The 18956-nt window shown below is 39.8% G+C and overlaps 2 protein-coding genes across 16 annotated transcripts in view; one reads left to right on the top strand and one right to left on the bottom strand.

Moving 5' to 3' along the window:
* Dlgap1 (DLG associated protein 1) overlaps window positions 1-18956 on the top strand; it is a 912507-nt gene that overhangs the window by 633273 nt on the left and 260278 nt on the right. The gene's annotated exons all lie outside the window — the stretch shown is intronic.
* LOC124108917 (DBIRD complex subunit ZNF326-like) lies at window positions 17594-18794 on the bottom strand. The gene has a single exon (XM_046467449.2). The coding sequence runs from the start codon at window positions 18692-18694 to the stop codon at window positions 17609-17611; it is 1086 nt and encodes a 361-aa protein (XP_046323405.1). The 5' UTR covers window positions 18695-18794; the 3' UTR covers window positions 17594-17608.

The following is an 18956-nucleotide window of genomic DNA, read 5'->3' as shown; positions in this document are numbered from 1 at the left end:
GTGGTCCATGATCCTCCTTATCCTAGCCAGAATTAGTTATGTGTGTCTGCAGAGTGTGAGGCTCGTGCCCATTTGCAAGGGTAATTGGTTGAAGTTACTTTCTCCCTGTAACTTTCTCCAGTGAATCAGTTTCCTTGGAGCATTCTGCAATCTCGAAGATGCTCTGTCTTCTTCAAGATGTCCATTCCATCTCAGGGGGATGGAGGCCCAGGTTTCACAGTGGAAGATGCAAAAGCAGCAGTTTTGCAGAAGTCAGCCAGAAACCAGTGACGCACACCGTTTCTCTGCCATATGCTATCAAATTAGCCAGATCCTGTGTGCGGAGAATTGGCAGAGCTTCCTCTACAATGGATATCTTGCATCATAACTCTCAGCCACACAACCATTTCAGTAATTAAGTGGAATCTCCTGCCAACTTCTGCAACCCGCCCTCTAGGTGGCAGCTGGCCACACTATACCTTTGTTGCCACGTGTGACCCCATGTGGGTGATTCAACCCTTTTTTGTCAGTCTTTCCTGACTTCCCCCCAAATCCTCAAGGCATAGAAGCTCTCTTTGCACACAGAAGAGACTTTTACATGCAGCATAAAATAAGCACCAAATGGGGAACGTCTTGGGTTGGATATTCCTGGGCTTCTCCCGATGCCTCCCCTCTCATTGCCATAAGTCATGTTCAATGAGGTATTAGAAGCAGGATTTTTTTTTAACCTGGAAAGTTCTGAAATCACAAATAAATGAATAAGTGCCTATAATTGTGATAGGCTTTGAACACGTAGCACTGTGATGCATGTGGTCAACTATTTATATGTTACATTCCAGCTGACAAGTCTCCTGTCTCCTGACTGGCCCCTGAGCTCTCACCTTCTATGCTGTCATGGTTAGAGAAGGATTAAAGGAGAAAGTGCAGCCACATAGGGACTGTGAGGACACGCAGTTCTAACAGATCACCTGGAACGTAGCCAGCTGTGCCCCACCTGACGATGGAGAAAGGGAGGAAATGTCTGTACTTAGAAGAAGTGAAATGCTTATTTTATGCTATATCTTTGTGCAGCCATGTATTTAACAAGGACTTAAGACTTGTTTGTAACCAGGGTTGTTCTAGGCACTGGAGATACTGCAGTGAACAAAACAGACATGGCCCCTGCCTCATGGAGCCCACATTCTAGAAGAGTGGACACAAACGTGTAAGAAAGGAGTGAGACACAGTGTAAGTCAGATGCAGACCACTAGGAAGGAATCTTGAAGCAGGGGAGATGCCTTTCAGAGAGTGACCCCAGAAGGCCTCACTGAGACAGGGTGTTGGGTAAAGCCCTGGAGGAGGTGAGAGAGTGAGGCATACAGCCATACAGGAGAAGAGGGATCAGGCCTGGAGCAGCAAGTGTGAAGTTCCCGATGTGCACCTGGTGTGTGCAGTGGCAGAGACAGAACAGAGCATGAGAAGCAGAAGGGAAGGGCCCAACCGGGAAGTCAGTAGGAGCACAGGCCTGTGGGCCACAGGGAGCACTTTGGATTTTACTGAGTGTGATGGGAAACTTTCAAAAGCCTTGGGTAGAAGAACAGCACTTACCAAGGGTCAGTGCGGTTGCTTTCTTGAAAAGAATGTGGAGGGGAGCAAGGGTGGATATAGGAGAAAGTGTCCAAAGGAAGCAGCCACGAGGGCAGAGGGCAGTGGGCAGGAGCTGCCTCCACTCTGAAGCCAGAGCCGAGGTAGAGCTGAGGCCCACAGGGCGAGGTTCGCCTGAGGTAGGAAAGGTGGTGAGAAGAATGGATTTTGGAGGAAAGGGATATTGATTTTTTTCCTTTTTAATTCATTTTTGTTTTATTATTTTTTGATTGACATATTAATGGTACATATTTTGGGGTTACAATGTGATGATTCAATTCATGTATACATTATGTAATAACCAAATCAGGATGATTAGCACACCCATTATCTTAATCTTTTATTATTTCTGTATGGTTAAATCCATTCTAAATTCTCTTTGGGGGCTATTTTGAGGTATACTGTATTTTTTTGTCAATTATATCCACCACAGTATGCCATGAGACACCGGAACTTAAGGAAAGGGATTTTTAAGTATAAAAATTTCACCAGAAATCTGGGCTGAGGTTGTGGCTCAGTGGTAGAGCGCTAGCCTAGCATGGGTGAAGCACTGGGTTCGATTCTCAACACCACATATAAATTAATAAATAAATAAAGGTCCATCAACAACTAAAATAAATTTTTTTTTAATTTTTATCAGAAATTCAAAATGAAACTTCCTCGGAATTCTCATTAAAGACCCCTACATCTTTGCCTTGACTCGGAGTTGGGAGTTGGCTAGCATAATAATTACCTCTATCGAGATCTGAATGATTTAAATTCTTTCCCTTTACATCAAGTAAACTTAAAATATTGTACTTGGCTAAAAACTGGCACTGATTTACTTATTTAGGTCATGAACCATTTTGAAGAGTTGATGAGAGTGATAGGCACTGTCCCCAGAAGAGAGCATAGATGCACCCATACATGTATTGCCTGAGTTCACTGATTCCCCCAAAACCCACAGGGGGCCTGCAGAGGCAATGAAGTTTCCAGTATTCTTAAATAACAAGGGCTTTCAGTTGATCTATGTTTTACTTTATTGTCTTTGAAATAGGCAGAAAAATATAGCAACTTTTAATCACTGTTGAAGAAAAAATGGGGACTGCAGATATAACTAAGTGGTAGAGTACAAGGTTAGCATGCACGAGGCTATGGGTTGATCCCTGGCACAAAAGGGGGGGGGGAGATAAACACTACCTACAAATGTTTTTTCACAAAATTGATCACCATACAAAATTAGGCCTGTGCATAACTCCATTTTATTTTCTTCATAAGGTTGGACTCTTAGCCCAAGGTCACACTACTAACATATCTAGTGGCTAAACTCACCACTTCTGAAAGAACCTCTTCTAGTTTGGGCTGCTAGAAATTATCTTAAGCCAAAACCTCTCTCCTTTGGTCCAGTCCCTAAAACCATAATAACATAGAGCAATTACCAAAATATCCAAGGATTTGCCCATTTTTGCCATAACCCATGGCCACAGGTGTGAGACAGGAGTGAAACTTAACAGCAGACCTGCAGGGAACAGAGAAGAAGGTCTGAGCAGGGAGGATCAAGCCTCGGTGGGTGGCCTGGCATGGGCAGCTTTCTGTTCGTGTTGTCTCTTAACCACTTCCCAGACATGGAACTCGAGGTAAACCTTCCAGGCTCCTGTCAAGCGAGAAGGGAACGTGACAGAGAAGGAGGGGAGGCCTGGAAAGAGGCAAAGCAAATACAAGGTGGGACATCACCAGGCTGTCCAGAGGACTGTAGGGAAACACAGCTGGGCATTTGATCACGTGCAGCATCTCTGGATGGGCCACATGGAACCACTGTATGCCAGAGCAGTCCGTCCAGAGAAAGGGCAAGAAATCTGCTAGTTCCTACCAGTGTCCTGTCTGTCACTGGTCAAACTCACTGCACGGGGTAATAACTGTACCAATCCTCCTCGATGGTCCCAGTAAGGAAGCCTGAGCCTTCACAGGGCTGGCAACCTACCAGGGGCTGGGTTTTACCCGCCCTCATCCCCAAGGAAGGCCAAGACACAGGTAGGAAGACACAGTAGGCAGGCTTTATAGATGGCAGCAGCAGGAGCCATCCCCAGGCTTCTCTGTCCAGGAAACAGGGCAAGTGCCCAAGGTGAAGGGATCAGGCAGGACCAAAAAGATAGAGGAGGTACATAAACTGGACTCAGCACATTAAGCTCTCAGTTCAGCCAACCTGGACTTAGTCTGGGCTGTGGACTGAGGTATCTACAGACTGAGGTGTGGAAGGACAGCAATAGATAGAAGTGTCAAGTTAGTAGAGCCATCTGGTTCCTTCTGGTCTCCAGTGGACCCTGAGCCTGGGAGTGGAAGGCAGAGCTCATGTCCCACCTCCAGGGTGGAAGGAGCTGAGAGGAATGAGAAGTCAGTGTCTCCATCAGAAAGATCAGTGTGACTCCAGGGCAGAATGTCCCAGCCAGAGTTAGGGAATCAGATTTTTGCTCCCTGGTCCATGAGTATCTAGGGGCCACACCTCACCAATCATGGGGCTGAGGTGTGGAGCTTCTGGGATAAGATACTGGTGTAGGGTACCAGCCAGCCTGCCATAGCTGGAGGGTCTTTGATGGGAGGTGGAAGCACACAGGAACTGACATCATTTTGCTATTAAAATTATAAATTGCAACTGGGTGTGGTGGCTCACACCTGTGATCCCAACAACTTGGGAGGCTGAGGCAAGAGGATCGCAAAAGCCAGCGTCAGCAACTTAGCAAGGCCCTACCTCAAAAGAAAGAAGAAAGAAACAGTGAGGATGTAGCTTAGTTATAAAGCACCCCAATACCAAATAAATAAAATAAGATAAATTGTTCATTTGCCTGTTTTAACTGTGCTTCATTTTAGTTGCTTACCTTGAGTAACAGGCTTCAAAATACTGAGATGATTATGCTTTCTAGGAAAATATATTCTAATTTATATAAAATATATGGCTATCTATGAATATCATCTTTTACATAATGATTATTCTTGACTCCTAAGGAAATATCTGTGCTTTTGACTGAGTAAGATTTCTCTGTGTGTCTGTCTCTCTCCACAATACATGCACACTCAAACACCAGGAACACACACGCACCTCATTGTATAATCTTGCTTCAGTAAATGGAATCATGCAACACAGACAAAGCTTTGACAACTTTGAATTCAAGCCAACACTGTGAATCTAGAGACCATTGTTCCTGTAACCCACTCTGAGTTTTCTGACCTGATTTTAGTAAGAAATGTGTATGAAACTATGAGGGAAAAAATTACTATTTTCCACAGCTTTCCCTTTTATGCTGATTTCTGTTGAGTACTGCTATGCTATATATGGAGCCAATTTTGATTAGTAATTATCATCGCGCCTTGCAAAGTTGCTAGAAGGTAAGGTGCTTGTCAAGTACATTATTTCAGTGCCTGCACCTATTTTTCTGAGGGATATCATTTTTCATATCCCGATGAGCTGCCACATATTCCCCACTGTTCTCCAGTAAGATCATCATAGTTGACAGGTCTTTATTGCCTCGGCCCAAAAGCCATGCCCATGGTGACTGTGGAGGTGAACCTGCACTAATTGATTCTGTCATTTCTAAGAGGCAGAAACCACATCTGCTGGAGCCTAGTTGATTCTCTTGTTTTAATGAAGCGAAAGTGGCTTCCATGTTTGTCTGTGCCTGTCTGCAAAATGACAGAGATTTATTTCACACTGAAAGCAAGTTCAAGGGCCTCCTGGAGTAGCACATAAATCTACCAACCCCCTTGTGACAGATGCTGAAGTCCTGCCAAACCCCTTACAATGACTCCTTCAAAGGAAACCTCCCTCCCACCCCCACCACTTTCTAATGCCAAAATTTTAGTATCCTGTTCCCTAAAAGCCAAGGGTCTTTCCCTTCTTCTCAAGTACTGTCAAGGGCACATGAAATCTGTGAAATCAAGTGTCTGTTTCCTGCGTCTCTTGTACAAACCAGATAATGACAATCATGGCATAAAACAACTTCCTCGTTTTAGAGACTAAAGACTCAGGGGACTTTGAAACTGTCCATGCAACGAAACAGCATGTTCACCCATAGCTAGGCGTCTCCTTGTTTTATAACTAAACAGAGAGCAGACAGATCATTCTAAAATCTTTTTGAGGACTTTGAATTGGAAGATTTTCCCACTGATTCTGATGTATCACCTAGGGACCACTAAGCAGGTTCCCAAACTAAAAGTCAGCTGTACTTGCCCATACTTTCTAGCAAAATATATCCTAATTTATATAAAATATATGGCTCTCTATGAATATTATTTTTTACTTAATTATGCCCCAGCATCCCATATACAGGACATCTATATATGGGATACTGGACATAATTATTTCAAAACCATAAAAATTTTAACATTTTTCCCACATTTAGGCTGAAAGAATTTTCTTAAGACTCTGAAATAATCTGTGTACCAGAACTACTACTTATGATATTTTCCCAGATATGATTTCTGACAATTAAAATTATCCTTGCTGCTTACCCTGATGTGGTACCTAAATTCTGCTATTTCTTTTTTGTTAGCTTTTTGCCCATTCAAAACTATCTCTTTCTCTCTTTTTTTCCTAATATTTATTTTTTAATAAATACCTTTATTTTTATGTGGTGCGGAGGATTGAACCTAGGCCCTGCCCATGCCAGGCAAGCGCTCTACCGCTGAGCCACAATCCCAGCCCCTCTTTCTTTTTTTAATGTAATAGTATCTATCATCCCTTTTGCATTTCTCATGAACTCTTGGATCCATGTCACTCTTGTCCTCCCAAATGCCCAGCCCAGGGACATTTCTGAGTTCTCATCTTTTTTGACATTTCTGTAATATGCCACACTGTTGACAGTGTCTTCTAGAAACTCTTCTGATGGCTTAAATGACACCTCTCTTTGCTCTCCTCCTAAACATCAGACCACTCCCTCTTGGTGTATTTTGAGAGGTCCCCTTCCTTTACTCTCCCTTTAGATACTGATACACCCTGTGGTGTGCTCCTACCTTGATCTTTGCCTCTTTTCATTCAGTAGGCAGTCCCATCCACCCTTGCAGATTCATCTGTTGTCTATTTAATTTTACTCTCAAACCTACTTCCTCAGCCCAGTCCTTTTATCTGAGCCGCATATCATTTAGAAATTTCCTGCTACCTCTGAATGGTTCCACAGCACCTCACAGTAGGGATATTTACTTTCCTAGTCTCTCACCTGTTCCTGCTTCTCTGTTTACCACCTGTTCATTGATTTATTGCAGTTTATTAAAATCTGTTAACAACAAATTCTATTTCTCTAGTAAATTCTCCTCTTCATCAGACTCTTCTCAAAGGCCCTCAAATATCACTAATTTGTCTACACATGATTCATTCTACTAAATGAGGAGCTGGGGATGGATCGAGGGCTAGGACTGTAGGCGTTGGCACATGGTAGGTGCAAAATTAATTAAGCAACTGAATGAAACAAATATACAAATAATCTATACCATTAAAGGAATGTTTGAAAATGGAAAAAAAAAAAAGTAGTTGTAATATCCCCACACAACAGGGGTAGTTTTGTGATTCTTCTTTATTTTCTGCGTGGCTTTTCAATGCTTTGTCCACAGGCACACAGACTTTTTAGGCAGTTGTAACAATAATGGGCGTGTAATTTTGTGTCCTTCCTTTTCTACTTAAACACTGATTCATGACCATTTCTCCATCTGTTTATAAGGGCTTTATAATTATATGCATTTTTATGCCTCAAGTACATCTAGAATGATAGTGATGAGATGGCCAAGGCTAAGGACTGCATCTGATACACAAAGCTAAGTGCCCAGGGAGCCTGCCAAAGTGTAATGACCTTGAGAAGCTTCTTAACTCAAAGACTAAATCTTCCCATTTGCCAAATGAACCTCATCATCGTTGTTTGTAATCCTCAGACAAAGGGCATTATGCGAGTAGTAAAGTTTTAAGTGTCTTATAGATTGGAAATAGTTTGCCCAACAGAAGTAACTTATTTCCTGTCTCTTCCTCTGAAGGCAGAGCAAGGTAATGATAACCTACCTTTCCCAGTCAACATGGATTGAGAGGACTAAGCCAGGAAGGCAAAGCAAAAACATCTCGCTTCATTTGTAATTTTGGAGTCATCTATTTTCATCTTTTTCCAACTTATCCCTAGTCCCATTCTCATTGTCTGATGAAAAAGAGAGTTAGGAAAAAGCAAAGCAACTTCAGGTCCACACATCTCTGACTGTCCATGCCACTTTTCTGGGAGACTTTGTGATCAAAAGGAAGCCCAGTACTGCTAGGGATGTAGCTCAGTAGTAAAGTGCTTGCCTTGCATGCACAAGGCCCTGGGTTCAATCCTCAGCCCTGGATGAGGGTGGGGATGGGGGAAAGAAAGCTCAAACTTAGGATATTCACTGGTAATTTTTTAGAAAAAATGAAAGCCTGCCACAATGTAGGGAAAAAATGTTTTTTAAGAAGATAATAAAGTGCCATTTGTTCTCATGGTAATACTATGTTCATATGACTCATCATAGTTAAATAATACTAACCACAGTGAAATCCATCGAAATACAAGTTCATTTTCCTCTTGTTTACTTTAACAGGACAATATACCTATGCCAAAAAAAAAAGACAAGCCATTTTGTGATGTTCTTATTTTGATGATCACTAACATTTTTCTAAACTTAGTTTTGGAAGCACAGATTTATCTCGTCATCCTCATTACTTCTTTTTTCTTTTTGCATAAATCACCATTGCTAATTCTCCCATTATTGGATTCAAAATTCACCTTTTGGTACTTATTTGCCATTCTTATTTATGACAGTGTAAAAATGCAAGCAATATACTCCATGAAATCTCATTAAGTTGCTTTCTCCATGCAAGTATGTTTGTTTGCCACTATTCTCAACCTTGAGCTACAAGCCAGAGTTCATCATGAATGTCAAGCCTTTATTGACTATACAAGACATCATCCAAAAATTTCTTGAGTTCAAATACCTTGTTTTATACATAGGTACACTACTTTAAAATAATTTACAATTGAAAATTGCAGTAATTTACTCATATTTTCCATTAAGCTGGCTTATTTTTGAGGCACATGTGAAAGGCTAGATCTTTGCTCAAGTAGGGTCCCACGTTCACCTAGGATAGCAGATGACCACCCAAATAATCAAGGATTATTAAAGTTTGAGGATTCCCCATTGGCATGCAGGATATCTAGTCTAAAGGTTACACCTGCCACTGATAGTCTTTCCTACTGATAACATCTTCTGTTATCAGAAAGACATTTTACTGAACTCAACTCTACCTCCTGGAATTTTTGCTCATTTTTCTTATTAGATATTTTAACATAGCCACATGCCAAAAAAAAATCTAAAAAAAAAAAAAAACTCTAGAAAATGTGAGTGTCAAACTTTAGTAATTATATCTAAACTTCAGTAACCCTGGCATTTACTCTTCCCATAAAAGCGATCAGACAAATATAAGTCAGTTTTCCTGTGTCTTGGAATAAGTATGACAGTGTGTTCTTGACATTTCTTCTGAGTTTATTTCTATTATCTGTAAATACTGTTCCTTTTCTGGTACTAAATGTGTGACTATCTAGTCATCATCATAAGAGTCAAATGGAAGCATTTGGCACCAAACAATGCATTTGAATTGTCTCACCCCTAAACCTCTGTGGAAAGTAGAATAGCAACCTACAAAGATACTAACCCAGAACCTGTGAGTGCATTTCCTTACATGGCAAAAGGGACTTTGCAGATACAATTAAGTCAAGGATATTGAGATGGAAAGATCCTTGTGGGACCCATGACATCACAAGGGATCTTATAAAAAGGAAGCAGAGTCAGAGGAGATGACTGCAGAAGCAGAGGTCAGAGAGAGAAGGGAAGATTGGAAGTTGCTAAGTTGTTGGCTTTAAAGATGGAAAAGGGGGTCACAAGCCAAAGAGCACAGGCTGCCACTGGTAAAGGACAAAGGCAAGGAAACAAATTCTCCCTAAAATCTCTTATTCTACAGCCCATAAGATTCAATGCAGACTTCCATCCTCCAGACAGTAAGATAATAAACTGGTGGATATTTTAACCCTCTGAATTGGTGGTAATTTGTTACAGCAGCAACAGGGCACTGATACATTCTCATTCAGAACTACAAGAGCGTATTTATAAACATAAAATAAACCCACAGAAAGCACTGGGGAATGATATTGACCAAATTGTATTGTAATGTTGTGTTCATGTACAAATATGTAACAACAAATCTCATCCTTAGGTATGACTATAATGCACCAATTTTAAAAATAGGGAAAAAATGAACACACAGATGTTGCATAGATTATTTTAAAACTTGAGAAGAGAAACAGTCATTATTTTATCAGTCCATAAAGTAAAGTGGAAATTTTTTAAAGTGATTTGGGTTTCCATTCTACAAATCTAGGAAAGGCCTTTGGGCAGGAGTGTGGTTGTCTGACACAAGCAACCACAAGAAAGCCAGTGGTTGCCAGAGAATGAACTAGAGCTGAGGGGTAAGAAAACAGCCCTGTCCCATGCAGACTTCCCTGACAGCTTTCAATTGTAGAACCCTCCCTGAGCTCATTTCTGAGGTTTTTGAAATAAATTTTATATCGTGTGTATTTAATATCAACAACATGATGTTGCAGGATATGTATGGATAGTAAGACCACGACTGCAGTGAAGTAAATTAACATGACTGTCATCTCATAGACTTGCTTTATTGTGTCAAGAACAACTAAAATCTACTTTCTTAACAAAAATCCTGACACAATTTTACTAGCTTTAGTCTTTGTGTCATAATTCCATCTCTCGATATAATTTTTAACAAAATAAAATTTCAGCAGCACCCCTACCCCAAGCCTCCTGCACAATGCCGGATGCAAACCCCTCCCCACGCCCCCCGAGCATGGCACTGTGTCTTGTCACCAGCAGCTCCACGTGGGCGCCCTGCAGAGCAGCGCGAAGGCGGCAGAGCTGGGCAGGAATCCGGCCCATCATTAAGAAGCCAAATCAGAGAACACACTGACACTGTGGGTGGGTTGCCGTGGATGGGGAGAAAAATGTCTTCATCATAGGGACACCTGAGAGATGAGAAAAAAAATAGATCCTCCAGGATTTTTTTAAAAATAAAACACAAAGAGCAGACTCAAATCTCTCCTGAGACTGTAATAGCTTGAGAGAAAAAAAAAAATAAGGAGAAAATGGAGAACAAGCTTTCTTTACTAGCATGTATTGACTCTCCACATTAATGGGGTTCGATGTGTTATTTAAACACATGCATGCAATGATCAAACCAGGGTTATTAGCCTTTCCCTCTCCTTATCATTTATTTTTTTTTTTTTGGATCCTTGAGCTCCTCTCTTCTAAAACTTGATAAAATATATAACATAATCAGTTACTGTGAGCTATAGTCATTGTGTGTATAAACCATCAATGTTTTTTACATGAATACACATGAGATTCCCACCACCACCATGTCTGTCCCTTCCAGAAACTTCTTTGGCATCCATAGGAAAGCAAAGGCCTTATATTTACAAGTTGCCACTTCAAAAGGATATTACTTTTTATAATGACAGCTTCACTGAGATATAATACACGCACAATACAACTCACCCACTTACAGTACAGTGGGTTTTAGTGTATTCACAGTTGGGAAACCACTACAAATCGATTTTCAAACATTTTCAACACCGCCCAATCCCCATACCTGTTAGGAGTTATGCTTCATTCCTCCAGCCCTCCGTTCATTCCAGGGGAACTCAGATCTACTTTCTGCCTCTGTGGATTTGCCTGATCTGAACATTTCACCTACGTGATGCTTTGTGATGCACTTCTTTCATTTAGCAAGATGTTTTCAAGGTGAATCCATGCTGTAGCATGTATCAAAGGCTCCTTACATATAATAATTTTTATTATATGGATATTTGTACTTATTTGGGAGTGTTATTTACCCATTTAATCAGTGTTATTTACCCATTTATCAGTTGATGGACATTTGGATTATTTCCGACTTTTAATTATTAGAATACAGCTGTAGTGAATCTATGTGTACAAGTTTTAACTTGAGCACCAGTTTTCATTTCTCCTGAGTCTATAGCTAGGAGTAGAATGACTGGGTTTTATGATAACTTTATGTTTACCTTTTTGAAACTGCTAGATGGTTTCCAAAGTGGCTGTATCTTTTTTTTTCCCCTTCCAACCAGATATGTAAGAAGATTCCGATTGCTCCACATCTTGGCCAATACTGTTTGTCTCTGTCTTTAGTATTCTGACCATCCTAGTGGGTGTAAAGTGGTATCTCATTTTGGTTTTGATTTCCATTTCCCTGATAGCTAAGGATATTGAGCATCTTCTCATGAAGATGCTTGTTGATCACTTCTTTATCTTTGCTGAAGAAATACCCATATATTTTACCCATTTCTATTGGGTAATTTGCCTTATTACTATTAAGTTGTAGAAGTTATAGATTCTAAATACAAGTCCTTTCTCAGAGATGTGGTTTGTAACAGATTTTTGTCCAGCCCGTGTGTTGTCTTTCCATTTTCTTGAAGGTATTCTTTGAATCACAGAAGCTTTGAATCTTGGTGAAGTCCAATTAATCTGTTTTCTTTGGCTGTTGCCTTTATGACTGTAACTTTGTAGTAAGTTTTGGAACTGAGAAGTGTACATCTGGCACATTTGGCTATTCTAGAGCCCTTGAATTTCCATAGAATTTTAGGATCAACTTGTTAATATATGTAAAGAGACCACCCTAGATTTTGATAGGATTTGTGCTGAATCTAGATCAACTTAAGAAGTATTGCCATCTTTACAACAGTAAAGGGTGTAGTCACTACAGGATTCACTAATGAGCACAGGAGGGGCATGTTTGGATGGACTTTGATAAGTTATTGACAGTGTTTTCTTCTATTCCTCTTCAAGGGATGCTGGGTCCTTGCCCACATTATCCCTGAACTAGACTGGCTCACACGCCATCGCCACCAGCAAGGTCCCTCCTTGCATGAATAGGCTAGTAAAATGAGTTTGTACTAAATGTTTCATGCTTAAATTTCTTGGTGCAGAAGTGAACTTGAATGCTATAGAGGTATCCTTGGTGCCTTTGGATCAATACTGGGAAAAGCTCAGAGTACACAGAATCTCCTATAGAGTCTTTGAAAAACAAACAAACAATATTAACTACAACAAGGAGAGCTGTGTTTTAATCAAATCAAGGTACACCGATGTGTAACTTGCACCCCAATGACTAATGGTTGAATCAATCATTCAAAGAAAAAAAAATGTGAATTTGGTGAACTTATAAGAATTTGAATAACAAACAATATTATGTTTTTTAATTCTTACTTTATTTAATGGTGTATTATATATAAGTACATATATATTTATACCTCAAAATTTTTAAATATAAATATCTTATGATCCCTACATGTCTACTTGCAGACATGTAGACTGTAGAAAGTCTTATCTAAGTGCACAAACATATATATAGAAGGATTAAAAATTGAAAGCTACCTAAAATGTCCATTAGTAAGAAAACACTAACTAAACTATGAAACATTTATTTCATGAGATGCTATGCAACCATTAAAAACAGTGAGGGTCTGCCTAAGTGGATTTGACATTTAAAAATATAAAAAATAAATTATTTATTAAACACACACACATGCACATACCCCTCTGGGCCTGGTGGTATTTCCTATAATCCCAGTTACTTAGGAGGAATTATGACTTTAAGGGGTAGCACACACAAAAGAATGAGTTAGAACTTTGGGAAGACAATCAGTTGTCATTTGCATGGTGTTCCGTGGAGCACTATGATGTCTAGCCTCAGCAAGAATTTCAGTCTACCTGGGTGCAGAGGTGGATACCTATAATCCTAGCGGCTCTGGAGGCTGAGGCAGGAGGGTCATGAGTCCAAAGCCAGCCTCAGCAACAGTGAGGCACTAAGGAACTCAGTGAGACTCTGTCTCAAATAATACAAATAAGTGCTGGGGATGTAGCTCAGGGGTTGAGCACCCCTGAGTTCAATCCCCAGCACCACTACCCCCGAAAATAAAGAAAAGAATTTCAGTCTGACCCCAGAGTGCTTGGAAGGATTTCTGAGGATTGGAGGTTTGTTGGATGGGTAATGGGAACCATGAAAGTTTTGGAGTTGGGGGAAGCATGGAGACTGATGGTATTGCTTTCTCAAATTGATACTTCAGTGCCAAAAGAAAAAGGAAGAGAAGACAAGAGAAGGCAATCAGGGCTTATTCCCTGGGATGAGGACAGAAGGAGGGGAAGTGGACAGACATTCAGGAGACAATGTGGAAGTCAGCTCTGAAGGTCTTGTAGGCTGGCAAGAGAAGGAAGGGTGACCTTTGGGGCCGGGTTATGGGAGGAACACCTGATCAGAGTAATACTAAGTGTGCTGGTGGGAACAGGTTGGGATATACTGGGGTTAGATGCCACTAAAATCTCCTGTGCAGATGTCATATGGGCAGTGGGACAAGAGTAACTTATAAGATTTTAGGACAGGACAGGGCTGTGGAGAGAGGGTGCAGAGCCACATCCCACCTGTCCCTGGCCGGATCCTCTCTTCTGTCAGCTGTCAGTTTTTTGTCCCCTCTACGTATCCATTGGCTTCCCTACCTGCTTTACCAATGAATATTTTATCCCTAAGAGAATGTCCATTTGTTCTTCTTTCCCATATCCACGCTTACCCTTTCTATTTCAGGGGGTTTGACTTTGTAGTCTTCCATTCAGGCAAGTTCTAAAGGGTATGAGTCTCTCTGCATGTGCCTGCTGCACCAGAACATTCTCTCTAACTACCTGTGCTTGTAGAAACCTGTGTGTGTAGCCCACACTATCAAGAAACCTGTCTTTATTGTTAACCTAGAACCTTCCCTCAAAAAGTCTTTTGTCACTGGGCATGGTGCAGCATATCTGTAATCCCAGCTACCCAGGAGGCTAAAGCAAGAGGATCACAGGCTCAAGGACAGCCTGGGCCATTAATGAGACTCTATCTCAAAATAAAATTTAACAGTGTTGGGGATGTAGCTCGGTGGTAGAGCTTGCCTAGCATGTGCAAAGCTCTGGGTTTGATTCCCAGTAAAGAAAAAAAAAAAAAGTCTCTCCTCCACATTTGCTCAAATAAAAGGCATAACCTGCTTTTTATGTGCACCATAAAAAGATGTGCCCAATTAAATTTTATCTCATAGATAGAATGTCATTAATCAGAAATTCTTCAGGAGTAAGTCTCGTTGACAGTAGTGCAAAAAGAGGGACTGGTAAAGGAGTGAAAAACGGAAGAATGGATGGAAGTGGTGGCTTCCTTTGCTGGAATCCCTTCCACCTGGGCTCTGCAAACACATACACTTCCCCTCCCACCCTCCTATATCAGAAGATGACCACCCTTCCTAGGGCTTTTTCATTAAACATGAAGAATTCGTTTCTGTTTGGCTTTTTCCTCTTCATACCCAAGGGACCTGGGGACCAATTATTGTTTTAAATGCTTTATTGTATTGAAAGAAGCAGTATTAAATAATACCAAAGTGTAAGACATTTTTCTGACCAGGTCCTGCTGACCCATGCAAACTTATCCCTGGTCTAGGGCACCATCCAGAATCCAAAGATACTCTGTACCCAAAATATGCTTGGAATGACATATCATTCATTTCTGGGTTTTTGGTTTTTTGTTTTTGTTTTTTTCAAGATGAGATGATCATAATAATATTTTTTGAAAAATTCCAAGTAGAAAGGCTTAGAATTGTTTTTGCTTTCCTTAATTTCAATGTGGAATAAAGGCCAGAAGAACTGTAAGAAGTTTATTTTGAGATATAAACCTGGGTAACTCGTCTATCCTCTCTCTCCAGCCAAGCCTGCATTTTCCTCCACCACTTCCACTTTTATGAAATTACTTACATTTCTTTTTCCTTTTGACTTCAATATAGTCCATATCAATATCAATATTGCCCCTTCCGTTTATTCCCTGAAATGGCCACTGTAGATCACATAGGCTGGTATCAAAATGACCCCTCCCTACTAAGGATACACTGATCACTGGGGAATATTTCTGAATTTCCCCCTGAACTTCCATATAAGTCCCTTCCCCCACTCTCTGCCCAAACGTCCCAGCCCATATTCATGATTAGCTATTTAAAGAAGAACTTCAAACTATCATTTAAATACAAGGTTTATTCCAAGGCCTTGAAAATAAATTTTATAAACACATATATAAATACGTTTCACCAAGTTCTCTTTGAATTGGTTTTTCGAAATAGCAACTGAGTAAATGTTACATAATTTCCCATTTATCACACTCAGAGAGAAACTGTGAAGTCCCCAAAGAAATATGCAGCACTGGCACTGGGGGGAGGCAAGGGTGAGTCAAGGAAGCATTTTCACTTTTAGGTTCTGATGGAGGATCAGCACATCCCCAAGAGTGGCCAAGATCCCCAAGCAAGGAAGCTAAGAACTGGGTCAATATGAAAAGTTAATCATGAATTTGTTGGGTCCAGAGTGCCATCTCTTGGATCTCAGTTCAGCATGAGAGAAGAAACTCGCGAGAGCTTGCTTATTCCTTTCTGAAGGCCCATTTCATTTGGGTTCTACAAACCCACATCCATATACCCATCTTTTTTTTTTCTAGTTTTAAAAGCCTTGTTTTATACAAAGAGAAATTATCTGTGAAATTCTACAAATGCCCATACATTCATCCACTTAATGCCTTATTATCTAATACATGGTACATTTATACAATTGCCTCAAATTTTTGAAAAGCTAATTTCACTAAAATTGAACCCAGAATAAAGATTTAAAGATGCTGCTCTTTCAATTCATGTTCACAAAAAGATTCATATAAGATTTGTAAGAGCACTGATTTTCAGTGAGACATACACACTGTCATTTGAAAATAAATGACTGAAGAGTAGATATCTACCAGTTTTATGTTCTCTTGTAGAATATATAGGTATATAAAACATAAGTTAAAAAGAAAATATATGAAAGATAAAGAATTTTTTAAAAAAAGGTTGCTTCTTGGTTCTTTAGGCAAAAACAGCCACGATAAAAGAACTAAAACTGGGGCTGGGGCTGTAGCTCAGTGGTGGAGCACTTGCCTAGCACGGTTGAGGCACTGGGTTCGATCCTCAGCACCACATAAAAAAAATAAATAAATAAAACAAAGTTTAAAAAAAAAAGAAAAAAGAACTAAAACTGGCACACTTAACTTGCATTCAAATGTATTTTCAGGAAGATTTCAAGATTTGACACAGGCAGAAACAAAAGGAAAAAACTAAAACAAGTATAAACAAAGTCAGTTACACACTGACCTCTCTTTGAAATATGCTTAAAAATATACTTTAGTCACACTTTTTAAAAATATGACTGAGAAATATTTTTCTTTAATTCAAGTCTTCTCAATCATCTTGAAATCCTTGCAAGCTGAACTCATACATTAGAGCAAATACTGATTTTAGATACTAATTTCAATAATAAACCAATTCATTTAAATTGCTAATCCAAGGATAAAGATTTTGTAAAAAAAAAAAAAAATTTATTACTACAAAGGGAAACATGTACACAAAAAGCTTTTAAGCTACCTTAACGCAAATTACTAGTCAATGTCCAATGCAGTAAAAAAATACACAGAGCACAAAATACTTGCCCAATTTATCTCTTCTAGGGTAAGTATTCAAAAAATCAATGCACACTTGAAAATTCACTCCCAAGAGCAGCTTTTAAGTTCAAATGATTAGAATAGATATACTAATAATACACATCTATTATCCTTAACACCAATAATAAAGTAATAAAAATTAAGCTTAAAAATTATACAATTTATCAGATCTAAGTTTGATAGCTATAAAAACTAAATTAGTCTTACCTTCATTTTATTAAACAAATACCAAACGTGTACAAATTATATAAAACAAATTTTAATGGGTGGAATGCATGCAACATGTATGTTAATTCATATTTTAAGCTATTAAAATTCTTACCCTTTTCCACATTAGGACAAAAATTTAAAGCTTTTAAATCTACTACCTTATATTTAATTTTCTTCAGGTTGCTCAACAGGGAAGTCAACAGGTTCTTCCTTTGCCTCTTCCTCCACTTCTTCTGCTTCTGCGGCTCCCTCTACTTCCCCTACTGCCCCATCTTCCCCCACTGGCCCTATTTCCTCCCCTCCCTCTACATCCCCCTCTCCCTCTATTCCTCCAACTTCTCCCACATCCTCTACTTCTTCCACTTCCTCTGCTTCCCCCACTTCTTCTGCTTCTTCTTCCTCCTCTTCATCCTCCTCTTCTTCAATGGGTTCATCAATCTTTTCTTCATCCTCTTCATCTCCTTCTATTTGCTGCTCCTGAGAATGATCTTGAATTTCAAAAGGATTCTCACCCTTAACAAATCGTTCGTAGCGTGCCTTCACTATTGGATTATTTAAAATGCTTGTGGCAGTCAAGACACTCTCTCTTTTTATTTGTTCCTTATAAGCCTGTTTCCCTTTGATATGATCAGGAGATTTTAAGTGTTGCTGAACTGAACTATGTAAAGCAGGAATATACACACTGCAAGCACTGCAGTGAACAGTCTCTACTTTCATCATGTGGTCATCTGCAGTAACACCTTCCATAACATCTTTTTCAATTATTTTGACAACCTCTGTTTGATTATTTGTCTGTTGTTTACGAATAGATGTTTTCTTAAATTTATTCACCATGCATTCATGCAAAAACTCCATAACAACTTTGTCAAATTTGGTTTGTTTCTGAATATGATCTAATGTTTCTTGGTGTGAAGAACTTTCTAGATGCAGTTCGATATCTTTTTCTTCAAAGGTTCGAAATTTGCAAAATGAGCATGTGAATGCCATTCTGTATCCATCTCCATATTTCTCACTGTTTTTTTCTCTTCTGCGCCTTTGTTTCTCTCGCCGAGCCTCAATCCGCCTCTTTTCTTCTTCTTCACTTTTAGGATCAGTTTTTGCTTTATTGGCACTCAAAAGAAGAATTTTTAGATAAATATCCTTGAATGTCAGACCTCCATAAGATCCAGGGCCATAATCACGATCCATTCCATTAAAGCCCTGATAAGTATTCCTGCAAGCAGAGTGTGTGTAATCGTCCTCGAAGTCCATGGCGGAGGCTCCGGGCTGACGACCACGGCGGGAATAGTTGAGCTGCAGCCTGCAGCAAGAGCTCGCGACCTACCGTCCCACTAGACCAGTTCACGCGACCAAAAGCCCATATACCCATCTTGACTTTCTGGAATATTTTTTCTTATAAACAGAGAGCTTCTGGTGATGATTATAAGGCTGGTAACCTTTCACAGCAAAAAAAACTAATGTTGCGTTTAAAATTAGCCATATATTGAAAGCTATAAACAAAATGGATGTCATG

The sequence above is a fragment of the Marmota monax genome, unplaced genomic scaffold (assembly GCF_021218885.2).
Source record: "Marmota monax isolate L192 unplaced genomic scaffold, Marmota_monax_Labrador192_F-V1.1 WCK01_AAM20220418_F8-fsc00103, whole genome shotgun sequence".
NCBI classification, from domain to species: Eukaryota; Metazoa; Chordata; class Mammalia; order Rodentia; family Sciuridae; genus Marmota; species Marmota monax.
Note: the sequence above shows the minus strand (reverse complement) of the source record. Positions and strands in the feature narration are given on the sequence as shown.

Bases quoted from the DNA above. Each gene is read 5' to 3' on its own strand.
- LOC124108917 (XM_046467449.2), bottom strand. From the start codon at position 18,694: ATGGACTTCGAGGACGATTACACACACTCTGCTTGCAGGAATACTTAT.